The 17,033-nt window shown below is 38.1% G+C and overlaps 3 protein-coding genes across 3 annotated transcripts; 2 read left to right on the top strand and 1 right to left on the bottom strand.

Moving 5' to 3' along the window:
* Positions 1-425: 425 nt before the first annotated feature.
* Positions 426-17,027, bottom strand: moto (minamoto). The gene is made up of 7 exons (XM_008330045.3): positions 16,947-17,027; positions 16,713-16,793; positions 15,000-16,386; positions 14,451-14,585; positions 14,178-14,352; positions 13,303-13,415; positions 426-635 (listed from the first exon to the last, which is right to left on the bottom strand). Exons 3-7 carry the CDS (start codon positions 15,720-15,722, stop codon positions 615-617), a joined length of 1,167 nt encoding a protein of 388 aa, XP_008328267.2. The 5' UTR covers positions 15,723-16,386; positions 16,713-16,793; positions 16,947-17,027; the 3' UTR covers positions 426-614.
* Positions 3,951-6,372, top strand: LOC103393159 (carbohydrate sulfotransferase 12-like). Its single transcript, XM_025064769.1, has 5 exons — positions 3,951-4,236; positions 4,508-4,650; positions 5,296-5,436; positions 5,526-5,833; positions 5,934-6,372. Exons 1-5 carry the CDS (start codon positions 4,128-4,130, stop codon positions 6,178-6,180), a joined length of 948 nt encoding a protein of 315 aa, XP_024920537.1. The 5' UTR covers positions 3,951-4,127; the 3' UTR covers positions 6,181-6,372.
* On the top strand, positions 9,570-11,527 carry ccdc43 (coiled-coil domain containing 43). The gene is made up of 5 exons (XM_008330021.3): positions 9,570-9,779; positions 9,962-10,055; positions 10,274-10,409; positions 10,582-10,637; positions 10,927-11,527. Exons 1-5 carry the CDS (start codon positions 9,606-9,608, stop codon positions 11,112-11,114), a joined length of 648 nt encoding a protein of 215 aa, XP_008328243.1. The 5' UTR covers positions 9,570-9,605; the 3' UTR covers positions 11,115-11,527.
* Positions 17,028-17,033: the final 6 nt, after the last annotated feature.

The raw sequence follows: 17,033 nt of genomic DNA, 5'->3' as shown, positions 1-17,033 counted from the left end.
CACGGACAAAACACAAGTGGCGTGATTTTGTGACCTCTGTACAAATTGCTCTAGTGGAACATTTGCCCCCTTGTGGTCATTTATTAGAACAATTACACTATATTGTAGTGTGAGTGGTTACTTGTCGTTGTTATAGTATACGTCAATCAGATCAACTTAAAAAGAAACAATGATATTTTTTTCTACACATCAAAGAATGTCAATTAGTGTCACACGGTTGGACGGTTACAATTTCACCTTAAGATGTTTTTGATCATCATCAAACCTAAACCAAATTTGAAATTTCAAAGTAAAACTAGAAATAAATTACTAAGAAATTACTTTTTTAAATAGATGGTATACGTGTTAAATGTTGTATCTTTCAACTCTTTGTGCACATTTTGTTTCAAAAATCCCCTCCTGCCGGCTATGAAGATTGGCCGAGGGGACAGACTGATCATCACAAAGACATTTTGAGGACACAGGTGGTGTGAGACTGCAGTGCGCTGTGTGTGGGTGAGTGACGGCTACCGTAGAGCAGGGTTGACTTTGGCCCATCAGCAGATGAGACGCCGGCGCCATTTTGACTCTGAGCACAAGCCTCATCAGACACGAATCTCTTCCTCTTCATCTTTTCACTTTACCAAGTCTCTGACCTGTCAAAACGATAATGATTTATTTACATCGTTTTCAGGGCGACAGCGTGGCGTTACATGGCACGTGGTAACTCACTGTTATACAAGCTATACAAGCTCAGTATAGTCTAATGTAGCGGAGTAAGAGTACTGTTTCGTCTTCATGAATCTACTCTAGTAAAAGTAAAAAGTATAGTGATTTAAAACTACTCCTAGAAGTGTTTTATTTTGAAAAAGTTGTAAACGTAACGTAGTTAATATAACTCGTTACTACCCACCACTGAGTGTGATTAATAGATATTGAGGGCAGAGCTCTGTCTGCTCTCGGTGAAAACACAAGTCAGGCAGGATTTATTTAATGTTTTCATAGAAACCGTAAGATTACAGCCACATTTACAGTACTCATACCCCCACCCCCACGTCATCTCTCTTTAAATGTTCCCCAAATCCTCTCTTTAAGCCCAGTACCATGTCAGGTCATCAATTGAATTCCCGATCTGTAGCAACTTTGAAATATTGCCCAAGAAATGAGATCCGTGACCCTGAATACAGAGCGTGAAGCAGCTGGGAACAGGATGGAGACGTGGCCCGGTTCTGTGGCTAAGAAGAGGCCTGAATCACCTCCCTAAGTGGCATGGCTAAATATTTGCCCTCCTTCACATGGCTGTCTAGACACATCCACTCAGTCCATTTTCCCTCACTTGTCTTTTATGCACAGAAGTGCTGGCACGATCACTCAGCCAGGGCACCAAACCAATGACAAAAAGTTGTTGTCACCAACCTGGGATGACCGGACTTTCTATTTATTAGAAGTTTTAGTCCACCATTTGAGGCAGTAACAGCAGAATTTATCCTGAGGTAGTTTCTCCCTCCGCATAGGTCGGTCCAAACAAAGCAGTGAAGCGGCGTGCGCCGCTGTAAGCAACCCCGTCAAGATCGTGAAACACGTCCAACCAAACATCTTTCATTTCACCACTGGCTGCTGCTGCTTTATATCAGGACCTCAGATACAACATCCTTGGGAGGTGTCGGTGGGGGGGTGGGGCCATTGTCAATACACACAAATACTGCACGTTTTCTTAGTTATATTATATAATAATAATAATCAATTTAACGGCAGATGGTGATAGCAGTGACATGCCTGGTGACCGTTCCTTCAGTTGAGGATTTAGCACAGTGTTGTTCAACCTCGGGGGCACAACCTCTCTTGTGATCACCTGGAATTCAAACACGGTCGCAGGAAATGTCCATTGAGTGACAAAAAGAAATTCCAGATGTCAATTTTTTTCCACTATTTCCCACTTTTTAAAATCATGATTACAAACACTAAACGCATAAACATAAATCGAGTTAAAAAAAATGCAGCATATAAAAATATGTGAGCGGGAACATCTTGACTTGACTGAAAAAACAAATGTAGGAGAACTGTATTGCTGATATGGCCCCCGGTGAAAATGACTTTGACACCCCTGCTCTAGATAAAAATTAACTGAGGACACGTGTCAAATTGTTGTTATGGGGTTAAAAAAACACGTGTTCACAGTTGTTCATTCTGTTATTAAAAGTACTAATGTTCAATTGAGGCTTATGCTTCGTCACATCTTTAATTCCTGTCACTTCTGTTTCTACATTTACAGCTGATCAGATTCAGCTAATATGTGCTTAGAATAATAATAAAAAAGGTTATGTCAACCATTGATCAAAAGCTTACTATACTAATACTTTTCCGAAAGTCTTAAAAAAAAAAAAATCCCAAAAAATGAATAGAACCAATTTAGCCACAAATACTGTATGTAGCAATTTGCTTATTGAGGATTAAAACTCGTGGCGATCGCTACACATGTTGGTAAAGTTCCATTGATGGAATTTGGAAATATCACCCTAACCTGCTGAAACTTGATTCCAGTTCTATTCATTAGGTAAAATAAAACATGTTCCTTTTCACTTCATCACATGCCTTTTTCTTTTTGTTTATCACTTATCATTGCTTCAACAAACATCACCTTCAAAGCTATTCAAAGCTTTGTATTCCAACGCCTTGTTTTCCATGGCGTCCTTGACTTGACTTGAGTCTGTGTGTTCTGTTCCCATGTGATATTGGCACAACCACTATAATTACGTTTGCATAAATAAACGTACCCTTCTAATCCGTGTTGACATGTCCTGTTTGGCGTGAAGAAAGTCTTATTTAAACAGAACAACAACAACAACGACTAGTACTACTACTACTACTACTACTACTGCTACTGCTGCTACTACAAGTACTCATATCTAATCCATCCCTTGTTGACTGACAAGGTTATATGTATATATATATATATATATTTATATATATATATATACACACATATATATATACATACATACTGTATATTAATCATGGAAGTGTATATTATGTATTTACGTAATGTTACGTTACGTGATGCTAAGATTGTCTTTAGGCGTGACAAGAATGGACAGGATCAGGAATGAGGTCATAAGAGGGACAACACAGACAGGAAGGTTTGGAGAAAAAGCTAGAGAAGCCAGATTGAGATGGTTTGGACATGTGCAGAGGAGGGACAGTGGATACATTGGTAGAAGAATGTTAGAGATGGAGCTACCAGGTAGGAGAAAGAGAGCAAGGCCAAAGAGGAGATATATGGATGCAGTGAGGGAGGACATGCAGATAGTTGGAGTCAGAGTAGAAGATGCAGAGAACAGGGAGAGATGGAAATCAATGATTCGCTGTGGCAACCCCTGAAAAAAGGGACAAAGCTGAAAGGAAAAGATACATCTTATTTTCCATTATACAGTACAACTCTACTGTGTATATAACTCGTAAAAGGGTAAATATATACGTAAACAATATAATACCTATCTCGCTATAGGATCAAACTATATAGTTAGATCCTGATAAAGGAAGAATAAAGGACTTCCTGTCCTATCTTATTTAATCTTACACCCACTGACAAGGTGAGCCTCCCAGTAATGTATTCAAATACAAACTGATGTCTTCTTCATCTTTGCAAGAACAATTATTTTTAATGTGTGTACATAAGTCCGTCTACCATGTTGCCTTTTGGTGTGTGTGTGTGATTTTGGTAATGAACAGAGTAAACCAAACGCCTTTCATTGTTTGAAGTGTGTGAGCAAGCATCCATCCATCCATCCATCCATCCATCCATCTATCCCCCATATCATTATAGAATATTTGATGATAATTATCTTGTTCCTACAATTTAAGTGTCCTTGGTTATGTTTACCAAGTATTACATGAAAGTGACGCAAAGTCAGAGTGGCTACAAAGGCCCTCCCTAAGGATACAGCCAGAGAAGTTTGTCTACAAGAGTCGACTCATCCGTTTGAGAACGGTAAGGACTGATCCATTTCCTGAGACATCCAGTTAATACAGAGGTCTGATAGTTTTCATTCTGTTACCTTTTCTTTTGTCTGTTGTCCTTCGCACTGAATTTGTTTGAACTGATATTGTTCTGATTTTATAAGCCACAGTTAATACATCACACTCTGGACATGACATCGTACAGAGGAGTTCTACAGCCACTGTCCTATGGATTTTTCATATGCAGTTTGTTATTGATGCTGGGTGTCACCGTGTTGGACATGTCTAAAAATCAAAGAGGTACTGCACGTGTGTTTAAGTGTGTGTTGGATGGTATTGTATGGTATTGTACTTTAACAAGGAATGTTCACTGTTGTGAATTATTACTGAGGCAACTGCAAATGTGTATGCAGTTTTATAGATATAGAACAGATAGACAGACAGATAGACAGACGGACAAGATGGATTCATATACTGATTTTCAAAAGTCTGTAGAAATGACATTCCATAATAAAACTTCAGTATTGTTAATAATGATGTCACTCAGTCATAAACGATCTAACTGTCGCAGAAAAGACGATGGATTATGTTCAAGAGGACAGAAAGAAGCTGCTAAAACAAATGTGTCACGAAGAAGACCTTATGAAAAAACCCAAACTTCATCACCTTCTCGTCGATGACGCTCATGGAATCATCTACTGTTATGTTCCCAAGGTAAGTGTCCACGCAGTAGAAGAATCAAGGATTTATCTCCAAGGTTCATAATAGCAAGTTAATTTGCAGGAGGATGCACGGGAGCCCAGAAACAACCTCTAGGTGGCGCAGTCTGGTCATTTAAGACATGTGGAGACACTGAGCATTCCTTTGAATTATAATTCCAGGTGTATATCACTTAGGAGAGGAATTCAGTTGTGGGTTTTTGCATCACTGCGATGGAGTTTGCCGAGACAGTTAAACGTCTCCCCGGTGGCAGTGCCCCAGGGGTTGAGCAGATCTGTCGTTAGTTCCTGAAAGCTCTAAACGCTGGAGGGCTACCACCAGATACAGAGCCACTGTGGGGGTGTTCCATTAATTCAGGGGCTTGTCATTCTCCCTAATAAAGTTAGTGCCATGCCATTGGAATTCAGGCCAAGGGTTTGGTTTGGAGAGGCTTTTTATCCATACACGCTGATAGAGCAGCTGAGCCAATCACATTTCAAGGGCCCCCTTCTTAATATGCAAAATATTACACTGATCCAGTGTTTTATGGGGTCAAGAAAACTGAAGCCGGTTTGACCAGGAACTCTCTATTTTAAATAGTCTGCCTTTTAATTTGTCCTGATGAACCTGACTTGAGATTTCCGCTTGTTTTACCCACAGGTGGCGTGTACCAACTGGAAAAGATTCTTGGTAGTACTTAAAAGGGGTGAGCCATACGGTAACCCCCGTAATGTCACTGTCCATGTCCATGTCACCAGCCTCATCACATACCTAAAGAAGTACCCAAAGAATGAACTCGAGGTCAATCATCACAACGTCCTATTAGCGATTAACCGAGACAGAATAGTATGGGCAAAACATTTCCAAACCTTCTGTTTTGTTGACTACAGGCCAGGCTGAAGCACTACACCAAGTTCCTCTTTGTCAGAGACCCATTCATCCGACTCATCTCTGCCTACCGACACAAACTTGAGAGGCCCAACGGGTACTTCTACAAAGTGTATGGCCGAGACATCATGCGTCGACATGCAAACTATTCCAATCCACCTAGCACGGTGGAAGAGGCTTTCAAATTAGGCATGCATCCTTCGTTTAAAGATTTCATTAAATATCTTTTGGACCCAGAGACCCAAAGCAAAGCTCTCAACAATGAGCACTGGAGACAGATTCATAAGCTGTGCTCCCCTTGCCTTATAGAGTAAGAGCGAAATCTGAACATTGTCAGTTGACAGTCTGTTATAATAATGTAATAATTTTTCTTTTTTGTCGTCATGCTTTTCTATTGCTTCCTTCATCAGCTATGATTTCATTGGACATCAGGAGAACATGTCCGAGGACGCTGAACATCTGATGAGGATTTTGAGGCTGCAGAATGACATTACGTTCCCTCCTTCCTATGACAACGTGACAAACAATCAGTTTGTTGGAAACTGGTTCAAAGGGGTGCCTCCAGAGAACAGGAGAAAACTTTACCAGCTGTATGAGAAAGACTTCAAGCTTTTTGGATACAGGAAGCCAGACGATCTGATTGCGGGGTTGATATGAGGTTATGATGTTACATCCTTCTAAATCCTATTTGAAACTTATTACAGATACTATGTCCACAGTATACTTGCCTTGTCATGTTTCATATTTCAAAGCATTGGTATTAAAGTCCAAAACAACCTAGAAACTTCAAATCAACAAATATTAGCTACACAATAGTCCTCACTCACGTTGAACAACGTTTGCAGGAGCACTTATTTTAAACGACTGTGTACACGTCTGTTTACCATGTTGTCTTTGGTGTGTATGTGTGATTTGGTAATGAACAGAGTAAATGAAACGCCTTTTCACGCTGCAATAAAGGGTGTGAACAGTACTGATCTAATTCAATGCATCATCTACTTCTTATCATCTATCTATCTATATGGATGGATGGAAAGATGGATGGATGGATGGATGGATGGATAGATAGATACTGTAGGAAAAAAGCTAGATATAGAGCACAGACTATCTACAGAGCTAGCTAGCTAGCTTTCCCTGTTTCTGTCTGTGCCAAATGCAGTGGCAGTTACAATCCTTGATCAATCAAAAAAAAGAAAAAAAGAAAAGAAAAAAGAAAAAGACAGACATTTATAAAAATAAAAAATAAAGAACTTCTTAAAGCAACACAAACACAAATATTAGTATTTGGGGGTCCTTTTTATACTCTACACCATCTATAGGATGAATGAAGCGTGACAATGACTTAACATTAAAAAACTACAAGAAAAGGCAGTTTAAGTTTAATGCTATATTTTGAGCTCAGTTATTTGAGGAGGTATAGTGCCATGATAAATGTTTTAGTTATATTTGTATTTGTATATTATTTGAGATAGATTGTGTGTGTGTGAGAGAGAGAGAGAGAGTGAGAGAGAGAGAAAGAGACTGTGGGGATTTTTTGAGGCTGGTGCCAAGGACATCTGTGTGTGTGAATTGACAAGTGCCTTAACAGACACACAGGGTTGCATGCGAATGGCCAACTACCTCGCGGCCCTCGTCATTTTGCATCAATCCACATGCCCTCAATATAAATAGAACAAGCAATGTAATGCCACATAGTATTACTGGCCCCGAAGCCTGAGTTATGACTGCGCTAGACTGTTGTAATAACAGTTTTCACTTCACCTAAAGACGCGTATACAACAGGTGCACGGATGTTCCAATTTTTTGGTTAGTGAGACTTGCCTATACAGGTAACATTTTTACAAATAAATGATCAGCAAACAAAAAAAATTACAAAAAGACTTTACAATGTATTACAAATCAAACACTTAGCACCCACTTCCACAAGTATCTCTATAGCAAAGAATTATTACGTAAGTTAACTTATCGGACTGGTTTGAGGGTATGATGTGTGCTCTTTAAAAGTACATTAAACTAATGCACTGGATCGAGGGAGTGAGGATGACAGGACGGTGCTTGAACATTGAGCAAACTGCTCACAACGCAGACAACCTGTGGCTTTACAGGTGTCACACTTCATTACTGTGCGCTCACTAACATTCAGAGCCATTTGGTTGGATCAGGGAGAATCTGTACACTCTGTACATTAAAAAAGGATAAATAATAATCCCCCGTTTGTGAAGTGTTTTTTTCTGTTGCAGAACTAGAAATTGCAAAATACAAACAATATTCAGTAAATATATAAGAGCTGTAAGGTTTACTTGTTAACAAAATTGTAATAGCAAACAGCTGACAGGCTATATATATATATATATAATTTTTTTTTTCTCTACGCAGTATACTTTGGTCAACTAAGTATTGAGAATATGCACAGGGCAAACTGTAGGTGAACTCCGAACTACAGACGCTTGAATTAATTTACACCCTCTACTTCCATCTAGTGGCAAATAGTGGAATGTCAATTATTTTTGCTCTTTTTACAAATTGCTATTTCTTCTGCATAGGTAAAAGTTATTGCTGAGTTCTAAAAATAACTGTGGCCTTATATGACTTTTACTTCTCACTGATAGTTTCAAAAGTCAATTCGATGGCCACTGGGACAATGAAACCACCGTCTTAAAGGTTTCTCAATCAATAATAATAAAAACACCTCTCCCTCTTACTTACTGGAGACAGTTTCTGAGTATCTTGGTATTTTCTGCCAAATTATGTCTGCCTATCAGTACCCCAATGAATTACAAAATAGTTGATTATTTTGGAATCAGCATTTCAATTAATCTGGTACTGGCATGCCTGGTGCCTTGAGCATCTGAGTGACTGCAGGTCTGCAAAGTACGGGACAATCAAATATTAATTTTCAATCAAGAACTTCATGGCACTTGTATATCCCATGGTACTTGTGCGCCTGCCAATGCTTGGCATTTTATACTTATTAAAAATTTGGCCGCAGAATTTAATTTCACAAACCAGGCTGGCAGCAGGACAAAGACTTCACACATAAAGGCCTTTAGACAAAAAGCTGTAATTTAGTCTGTGTGTGGCAATGACTTCAATGGCAGACTTCAATTGTCTTATTACTCAACAGCTGCTAAAATGTCATAGGTTATAAATCTGGAAGCATTAGACATGAGGCTGGAGCTTTGAAAAGATTTGTATACATGTATTATACCAAAATTGTGCTTAAATGTAGCCATTAATATAAGAATGTCTAAATAAATCCACACCAACCCCCAATCTAAATCACAGCTTTTTGCCTTACATGCAGAACGTTCTGGATACAAGCCCCAGAGGAACCATAACCATTAATAAATTAATTGTTCTTGATGTATAGCAATTCCCTCTGATTAAATCACGCAGTGTATATTGTTTACTGTCACTGACCAAGATGCAGAGAATTTGAAACAATGAGAATGGAAGAATAACTGAGATTTGGCAGTTTGAAAATAAAGTAAAAAGAGGCAAGATTTTAGAACAAGGAGGGGACAAGTGCCAAGACCCCAAGGAAGGACAATGTAGGTGGTAAATAAATAAATTCTAGTACAACAGTGCCAAAGCTAATTGCTTAAACATTATCTAACATATCTTTATTTATTGTTCTGTAGTAGCCAGTATTTTTTTTTTTAATTTTCATCCGGCACCAGGAGGTAACTTTAAGCTATTTTTAAAAAATATTTTTGCAATGCTTTTAGAAAAGTAAACCTACATATAACTAGGCTCTCCCCTGGACTAACACGTTCAGTTTGTGTTTGTCTATGTTCTAGTTTTTTGTGAAATAAACTAAAACAAGTATAGAACCATCCTCAATATTGTAAGTGCCATAAGTCTTATTCTTCTTAAATTTAAAATTGTTTAAAAATGTTTGATGAAAGAAACATTAGCTTAAAGAAAATAGACTTCAAAAACGTTTTTGGATTTGAGTATAAAATATTAAAATAACAATACATTGGGTGTGAGATACATTGGCGTGTGTATTTACCTTACCTTTTTAATCAGGCAGTGGGAAAGCATACCGATACGTCGCAAGGAGTCCTCAAACGTTCAAGATGGCGGCGCCCGGTACAGACGCCGGTGAGTTTGAAAACTGGCTGAATGGCCGGTTAGATTCTTTAGAAGTGGACCGCGAGGTGTACGGATCTTACATTTTAGGTGTTTTACAAGAGGAGGAGTGTGACGAGGAGAAAGAAGACGCAATTCGAGGGATCTTATCCGCATTTGTGGTGAATATCCAAGGCGGCGTCTCACATTCTGCCATCGAGGCTGTGGTTCATTTGTTGCTGTCTGTCTTCTGACGGGCGAAACCAAGTGACAGCGCTGAAGTCACTCGTCATACACACACACACACACACACACAAGGCTCAGGTTGAGTTAATTATAGGGAGTTGTTTAAACTTGTGTGCAGGATGAAGATACCGTGGAAGATGTCTGCCAACAGATTATTAAGGAGTGGACGGCGAGTTGCAGCCGATCAGCAAAAAGAAGAGAAGTTGAAGATGGTATTTTGCTTAATGTTATGTTATAGAAAGGTCTCCAACACTCTTTGATTTTACTGTGGAGAAGAGTTTGCTAAAATGCAAAGATTTGATAATTATTCAGAGGTTAAAAAAGTAAACATGGGCTGCATTGAATGCATTACGTTTTTACTGGTCTTGAAAGTCATGTGCATAATATATTTAATGCTTAATCCTTTCTTCATAACCTTTTCCCGTTACAGCTGAAGTCCAGGCTATCGCCAGCATGATCGAAAAACAGGCCCAGATTGTAGTGAAACAGAAAGAGGTGTCAGAGGAGTCACAGAAAAGGAAAGAAGCGCTCCTGGCTCAGTATGCCAATATAACTGACGATGAGGAATATCCTTGACTTTATGAATGATGATGACAAACGGGATTTTTTTTTCTGTTATCCTGAATGGTTTGGTTGTTTATAAATTAAAATAAAATTCCCAGATGAAGACTAGCTGCCAATGTTCTTAAACATATGCATGATTCGAAAATTGTCGAATTCTTTCCTTGACAAGAGCACTGAAGGGGAAGAGGAGGAGCAACCAAGTGGTAATCCTATTCCAGGGAATGAAAAATGTATCCATTTTTGATGAGACTTTATATCACACATCACTCTGTTGGTTCTAAAGTGAGGGGCAGAGCCCCCTAAATGGTACAAAGCCAATGTAGTCTATACATTCAATATATCGTTTTTGTGCCACAAAGGATAAATAACAGAATTTCCGTATATGTACGCATATCCAATGAAATGTACTGTATTATCATAACAATTGCAATAATATTTGATTAATAAGTGCCTTTCTGTACTCTCCAGGCCATGAGCTCTTAGTCTTCCTTCCAGCTCTCCTTAACTCTTAAGCATCAGCCCTGTTCAGAAATACTAACGTGGAGGAAGTGCTACATAGACAAAAGCAGAAGCGGGACCAAGCCCGTGAGGACGCTCAAAAGAAGAAAGAAACGGACAAGATGCAGCGAGAGAAGGACAAACTGGCCAAGCAAGAAAGAAAGGACAAAGAGAAGAAGCGTACACAGAAAGGAGAACGAAAAAGATAGAACAAAAGAAAGACAGTTTATGAGGTTTCGTTGAGAAATATTGCCCTTTTTTTTAACTCAATCTCATTCGCACACGGTGGTATGCGAACATAACATGACGACAACATAGTAAAAACATTTTCTTACTGCATGTGCAAAGTCCATTTCTTAAAGTCAGCTTTGTGGTAGTGGAAAACAATTCAAGTTTCCTGCTTCCTGACGTGCAAAGTGAAAACACAGACTTTTCCATTTAAAAAAAATAACATTCAGTTTAAAAGCCTTAATTGACAAACTGTAATCTCCATGTCTACATACATGTTAAATGCTAGAGAACATCTTTAGACTACACAATTTACATTGTGTTTAATTTAAGGGGCAAAAAATGAGCAAGTGGAACTATTTCTTCCCTTCTAAATAAAAGATTTTTGATCCTACTAATGTAGTATCATTTATTGTATTCATTTGACTTAAAACTTCCAGGCTTCAGTTGAAGTTGAATGGCTGAAGAATCACAGACTCTAACACAGCAGCTTCAACCCTAACAAGTCATTTCCTTCAGTCAATAAGAAAGGTTATTATTTATCTATGATTTCATTCACAGTACGGCTTTCTATCTATGCATTTCTCCAGAGTATGAACAAGACTCGTTCCTAAATTATACATTTAAATGTCTTATGATTAGAACATCATTTTAAAATAATAAAAAGACAGTTTGAACTATGTGATCTGCTTTAATTGCTTTTTCAGACAATAGAACAGAAGACAACTAAACGGAATGAACAGCCTCACAGCCTGTTGAATACCTTGTCTGACATACAGGGTTCTGGTCCCTTTGCACAAGAGATATGAATCGGTGGTTAAGAATAATGTAGCTTAAATTTAAAACATTTCATGTATGACTATATATTTGTTATCTTTTGAGCACCTCGCTCAGGAGCGGAGCTACGAACGTCTTTCAAACATTGAACAGATTTCAACAACTAGACTTTTTTCAAAACAGAATCGATTATAAATGGAAAACTCGAAGAGAATTGATGAATCAACTTTCACATTAATAGTGGAAAGAACACTTTACACCTTCCTAACAATCATTAGAGGTTAAACAAAACAGCAGATTATATTGTAATTGTTTTGATTAACCATAAAACAATATATTGGTCACTTCTTATTCCACATACCCACTAAACTTCATAGTATAAGTATTAACTCAACTGTTAAAATATACCTGAAAGATAGGTCAGTGCTTTGTTATCTACCAGTCACTCCGGCACATTGCTGTTGCAGATAATCTTTGAAAACATTTAAGTAAAGGCACTGAACAAAATAACATTATATACAAGGAGGACTTTGTCTGTGTGTGTGTGTGTGTGGTTTTAAGTTATTTTCAAAGGCTGAATAAAATAAATTCTTACTTGATTGAAAAGGGACAACCTTAAAGAAAAAAAATCATGAGCTAGTTTCAAATATTAATTTGGAAAGTTGTTTAAATAATTGCATGCATTTTTGCGTTCACCAGCAGTTACAATGCAATTATTGCTCAGAACTTGCATTCTAATAAATAAGTAAAACAAGGAAGAATTCACTTCCACATAAATAGTGCCTTAAAATCCAATAGCCACGAAGCAAGATTCATACAAATTTGACACTAATTAAATGAATGGCCGATGCAGCAGGAGCTACATGTATAGAATTTCTATAGAATAAAAGATGGCCACAAGTGGACTATATCTTTAGACTTTTCCTTACACGTTTGTTTCTTTTCCCTCAATCGTGTACTTGCAGCCAAATTATTATCACTAGTTTTTGGAATAATTCAATTTGTTTGAAGTAAATTCGGTATCTATTTTAACTTAAACCCAAGAATTATATTTACTCGAAAAATCAGGGGTCTCAAACTCATCTGGCCCATGACTAGATGTCAATAATATCATCATTTTGTCCTTCAAGTCAAACGTTTGTTTCCACTGTAGTATTATTGAGTATTTCTAACTGTTTTTACTTAAATATATGGGTTTTTTGGTGTATTGAACGTTTAATGTGATGTGCACCTGCAGTGACATAACGGTGGCAGCAGCGGCCCTCGGCTCATATTTGCGTTTGAGACCCCTTATATAAGTTGTGCTTACTGGCTTCATGCAAATCACTTAAAAAGGTATTGTGTGATCGTGGAAGCGCACGTCTCTCTGCCTGCTTCTCTAGTGTCACTGACCTCTAGGTTTTTCTCAGGTTTTGGCAGAGTCATCTGGAGTGCACACCACAGGGCTGTCCGGAGGTTTTTGGTGGTAGTAGCCAGGTCTTTCAGTGCCATAACCATCAGAATGTCTACAAACAAAAACAGCAAATATACAATATAAGGGTGAAATGTACGATAATTGTCTCCGTCTTACACTTTTTTGGCTTCTGAGTGACTATTCAAATGACCAGACAAAAGTGAACTACCTGCATTAAAATGTTAAATATATATTTACTCATATAGTGAACATACTTTTATTTATACCTTATATGTTAGTGTACTTATTAAATGCATAAAGATGATTCAGTGATTCAGTTCTTGTGTATGGTCAGTACTTTTTTAAATTTTAATTGATCATCATCAATCAGCACTCCCTTTGTGACCTACTGGTAGACCCTCAGTCCTGAAAATATTATGCAAAGCAAAAACACAATAACTGGTCAGAAATAAGACCGATTCTGTGTGTCTACGTTTGTTGTTCAAAGCTGGTAATAAATTGACCTGATTCTGAGCAAGAAAATACCATGTTAATATGGTATGATGATATTTTAGGTATGATGTGTGTTTGAATGACTGGTCTCCTATTTAAAATTCCTGAGGGAAAGGAAGGAAAGTGAACTACAGCACACCACCCCACACAACGAAATGTGACCTCTGCTTTTAACCCATCACCAAAGTTAACAGTGGGGAGCTTTAAGCGCCCGGGGAGCAGTGTGTGGGGACGGTGCTGAGAGCACCTCAGTGGAAACTTAACTCGAAAAGAAAGCTTCCGGACCCAAGTCTGCTTCCTTAACCACTAAGCCACATCAAGTTAAAATTTTGAACAAGTTAATGTTTAACACAACTGTTACCTCTAACTTCCAGGATTTGAGCCTTGTGCGGCTGATGTTTAAATGTGCCCAAAATCTCCTCACGTCTTGCGTTGGTCCAGCGAATAACCATTCGATGTTTATTCAATGCCGTCTTGATACTGATGGGGAGCTGACTGTTTCGCAGACTCTCCATCCAATTCAGGACACTTGCAACCTGCAGGTTTACAATAATATGGTTATGCTTACAAGCCTCTCTTTTCTCCACTAGATGTCAGCATAGAACCAGTTTATCAAGCACCACGGAACGCTTACCTTTAGTTGCTCTCTTACGTGTTTTACAAGGAGGTGGTCAACCCTTGTGGGGTTTGGTGGAGTCTTTGGCATGGTTTCATTTGGTGTTGCCAAAATCATTTTCCCAACAAATGTCTTTGTCAGAATAAACTCTGTCTGAAACACAGACACTGTACAATAAAATGTGCTTTTCTACTACCCGGGTAATTTGATTCGATTTAAAGAAGCAGTGGCACTGATGTCACCTCTTACATTAGTCACATTTTAAAGGGATATACCTAATATCGATCCAAAAATGTTGACCTACAACCCTCAAAATGCAACATTGTTTTCATTCTGTATTTTGTAAAAATTCGGTATTTTTTGTCTATTACTGAGAAATGTATTTCTAATAACATTGGTGCCTGTAATACACCAAATGTGACATAGTTAAAGGAAGGTAGAAGAGTAAACAGAGTAAACTTCTCTGTCCAGTGTATAGCAGGTAGTTAAATCATATTTAATGCAACAACAGATTTTAGGTGTAATGCATTTAAAGGCACTAGACAGAAAACTTCAATGAATACTTACTTTTTTTCTCTCCTTCTCTAAGCACTGCCATTGCATGAAACTTTCGTCTATACACGAACAAAGGTGCGTCTCAGGTCCGCCTTTATTCACCATCATCAAAGGCGAGCCTTCATGATAAGCACTTTCTTCTGTATTGGTCCTCATTTGGAAGGTGGAGTTTAAAACTGCAGAGTTATTCCCTGTTCGCTTGTCATGAACATCTATGTTTGGAACACCATTTCTATGACGCAGTGTAGATCTCGAGCCAGAAATGGCAGGATTACTTGGGTACCCTCTAAAGTCACTGACTGGATATATATGAGGCATGTACTGCTGTGGATTCCCTGGTTTGATCATGCCATTTTTTCCATTAAATCTTGGTGGCTGCAATCCTCCCTGGAGGTCAAAGTGTGGGCTGTGTGAAAATCCCAGGGCTTTAGCTTGAGTATTCATGTAAGTGTTGTTTAGGGGACCCGGCAAAAGCCCATTCCCCCAAATGACAGGCATGTGTACCATCAAATTTTCTTCTACGCTCCTCTTTCTCGGTGGTTTAGCGTGGTTCTGTATCTGGCTCTGCAGAACATCTTGCTTTACTTTCACACTTTCTCTGTGGATGTTTATCTTGTTTGTGTAATTGTTTGACAGGTTTACAAGTGAAGAGAATGCCTCAGGCTGCTGACAAAAGGCATTCACATTTACGTCTTGATTACCCATTCCTCCTCTTTTTCCAGTATCCATCATCATTCCAAATTTCTGAGATAGCAATGCTGGAATACTTTGTGTTGACACTCCTGCACTGCTTTGCCATTTTTCACCCAAACTCTTTTCAGGATGCAAGCCAAATGACTGCTTGTGTATGTTTGTCAAAACATCACACTCATCAACTCCTACTGACTGGAAACGGCTAAGGTGTTGGTTAAAGCCTTGCTGTAAGTGTTGTTTATTACCTATAGGCTTGACATTGCGCTGAAATGAGATGTCTTGATAGTAAGGGTTGAAGGGTGATTTCTGGTGTCCCAAGATATCATTTGCCGTCTTTCCCTTGTCTTTAAGAGCTGATGATTTGTCACTTTTGCTTTGCAGTATTTGAGACAGGTAAGGATTTTCATCTTTAAACACTGGTAGACCTGGCTTCAGTTTAGGACTATGATTTGATTGGCTGTCATCATCTTCATGAGGCAATTTAAAAAGCCATTTGTGATTGACAGCAAGGCCATTGGACTTTTTAAAAAACTCTCCAACAAAATGGTCCACTGATCCTTCCTGGGCTTTGTTCAGAGACACATGGGATAGATAGTTTGATGGGACGCTCCCATTCTGTTTTATTTTAGCTTCTGATTGATAAACATGTAGCAGTTCTTCACTGTGGGTTTTTGGAGAGCAGTGGTGATGAGATAGAGATAGAGTCCTAAAAGAATAGAACATCAAAATTAAATGCAATATATTTTTTAAAAAAAGCAATGTTTCAAATGAAAAATATAACTCTACATTGATAATTTGAATTTCCACGTGTATAATTAGATTTCTACTGTGCTTAAATGATTAAGTATTTTTTAGGTACCAAGGTGTTGATAGATAACAAAATACTTTAAATACTTTCACAACAGTAGGGCTAATTGTGCCATAAACCACCCATTTCCAAACACTGTCACTCAATATTTCCTTCTCATAGAACAAAAGTTAACAACTGCAGATAATTTTGCAAATTCTCTTACCAAATAAAAGTTTACATACCTGTTAGTGTAGCCATCTTGTGGAAAATCTCTAGCTAAGACGTTTGACTTTTCCTCATCATAATCATTAGAATCAGTTTTCCTTTAAAGAAAAAATATGCATCATCAGAATTTGAATGGAAATGTGATATTTATCATTATATATTAAGATGGCAACGTTTTGTCCAAATTGTATTTCAATGGCAATTGATTCAACATCACACTCTTATTCTATTATAAACATTTTTCACGAAACCTTTTAACAATGCTGTCCTGAAATCCTCTGAGGAGTTCACAAGGATTGTAACAAGCATTATGAGACCAGGGCGTATAATATGCAGTC

This window comes from Cynoglossus semilaevis, chromosome 17 (assembly GCF_000523025.1).
Source record: "Cynoglossus semilaevis isolate Cse_v1.0 chromosome 17, Cse_v1.0, whole genome shotgun sequence".
NCBI lineage: Eukaryota > Metazoa > Chordata > Actinopteri > Pleuronectiformes > Cynoglossidae > Cynoglossus > Cynoglossus semilaevis.
This window is presented reverse-complemented; position numbering and strand designations above follow the sequence as displayed.